The sequence below is a fragment of the Montipora foliosa genome, chromosome 6, assembly GCF_036669935.1.
Source record: "Montipora foliosa isolate CH-2021 chromosome 6, ASM3666993v2, whole genome shotgun sequence".
Lineage (NCBI taxonomy): Eukaryota > Metazoa > Cnidaria > Anthozoa > Scleractinia > Acroporidae > Montipora > Montipora foliosa.
In genome coordinates, this window is record NC_090874.1 from 44,160,330 (window position 1) to 44,161,796 (window position 1,467).

At 39.1% G+C, this 1,467-nt stretch overlaps 1 protein-coding gene across 1 annotated transcript in view; it reads right to left on the minus strand.

Moving 5' to 3' along the window:
* LOC138007450 (uncharacterized) overlaps nt 1-1,309 on the minus strand; it is a 5,710-nt gene extending 4,401 nt beyond the window's left edge. The window contains exon 1 of the mRNA XM_068854351.1: nt 1-1,309. This exon is cut by the window's left edge and continues 23 nt beyond it. Coding sequence (XP_068710452.1) covers nt 1-659 — 659 coding nt within the window. The 5' untranslated portion in view covers nt 660-1,309.
* Between the last annotated feature and the right edge of the window lie 158 nt (nt 1,310-1,467).

The following is a 1,467-nucleotide window of genomic DNA, read 5'->3' on the forward strand; positions in this document are numbered from 1 at the left end:
CAAACTACCGAAAGTTTGGCCTTAAATTTTTCCTTTTCCGAGTTTGACTGTTCTTCCTCCTGTTCGATCATGACCTCGATGTTTTTTTTCTCTTCAAGTAAACCTTCCTTTTCACGTCTTAGGCTTCTAACTTGTCTTGTAGGCTCTTGGAATCGTAATTTACGCCGAGTTAATTGGTCCGGTTTGATGAAAGTATCTTGGTCGATATCAGGACCAACGTACGAATGCTTCCATTTTTCCAGCCTGCTATGCCAATTCAGTAGACTAGGATCATTATATTGTATGGCTTTTTCAATTCTGTACCTCTCGGCTTCCAGGTCATACCTGTTTGGTGTTATTAAGCAAGCTGTTGCTACGCTACAAATTTCGCTTCCTGGAAAGACCCTCTCGAAAAGATCAGTGATTATTTCGGTGTTGCGTGCAATGTTGTCCTCGTTATCAATAATCAAAACTTTCGCCTTCCTGTAAACTGTTGTCGGCCGATTACTGCCATTCAGTAACTTTGCCATCTCTTTCAGTGGAAGAGCAGGACGCAATGATCGAGGTTTCGCTTTCTCGAGAAGGTCAACGAGATCATACATCTGTAGGGCCTTACAGACATCTTTTAACAAGTTGATGGGAGTATCAGGAAACAATTCTCCAATAGATTCCACCCTCATTCCAAGGGGGTATAGCTTCTTATGATCTAGTCCAAATGACTTAAAAAATATATCCCGTGAAACCTGATCACATTCAATTCTTGTGGTCAGCTCCCAGACTATTTCTTCACTAACGTCTTTCAAGCAGGGGTCATAGGGGAATTCTTAGAAGAGAAATACAAACAAAGTTAATATTATTCCTCATTATTGTTCACTAACTCAAATATTGTGCTAAAGAATCCGAAGGGATACTACATTCTGAGCAGATATTCAAGGTTCTCACGAAATTTATAACTGGAGTATATATATAACCTGTTTATTTTGGGGTTAGGGGCACTTTAATCTTGTTCCTAGCTAAAATAGCTTTACTCTTTTTTTGGTTCGCGCCTTCATCCTTAATTATTCTCGTTAATATCTCTCTTTGTTATATTATTTATTGCATATTTTCATTTTATTTCTCAATGTACAACTGGCGATGGATGATCTCTCATCCGAAACATGTATTGTCTTTGTTGAAAAATGAACTTCAAAAACCTCGATGATGATGATGATGATGATGACGATGATAAGTGAATAACAAACAACATAGCAACTCAGCTCGCAAGAATAGTAGCAAAACTCTTTCGGACATTGCAGAAAACTTTAAGGGAACGAGGCATGATACAATTGTGGCTGCCTCGTACGCACACCTGGCGTCCCGAGGAGTTTCAACAAATCCAGACGTCGTTGTTATTCGCAAGATAAAAAAAACATTTATTCCAGAGCTTGAGATAACAACTTAGTGCCGCTCAACGGCGACTTGAAAACACGACATAGAACACATCACACA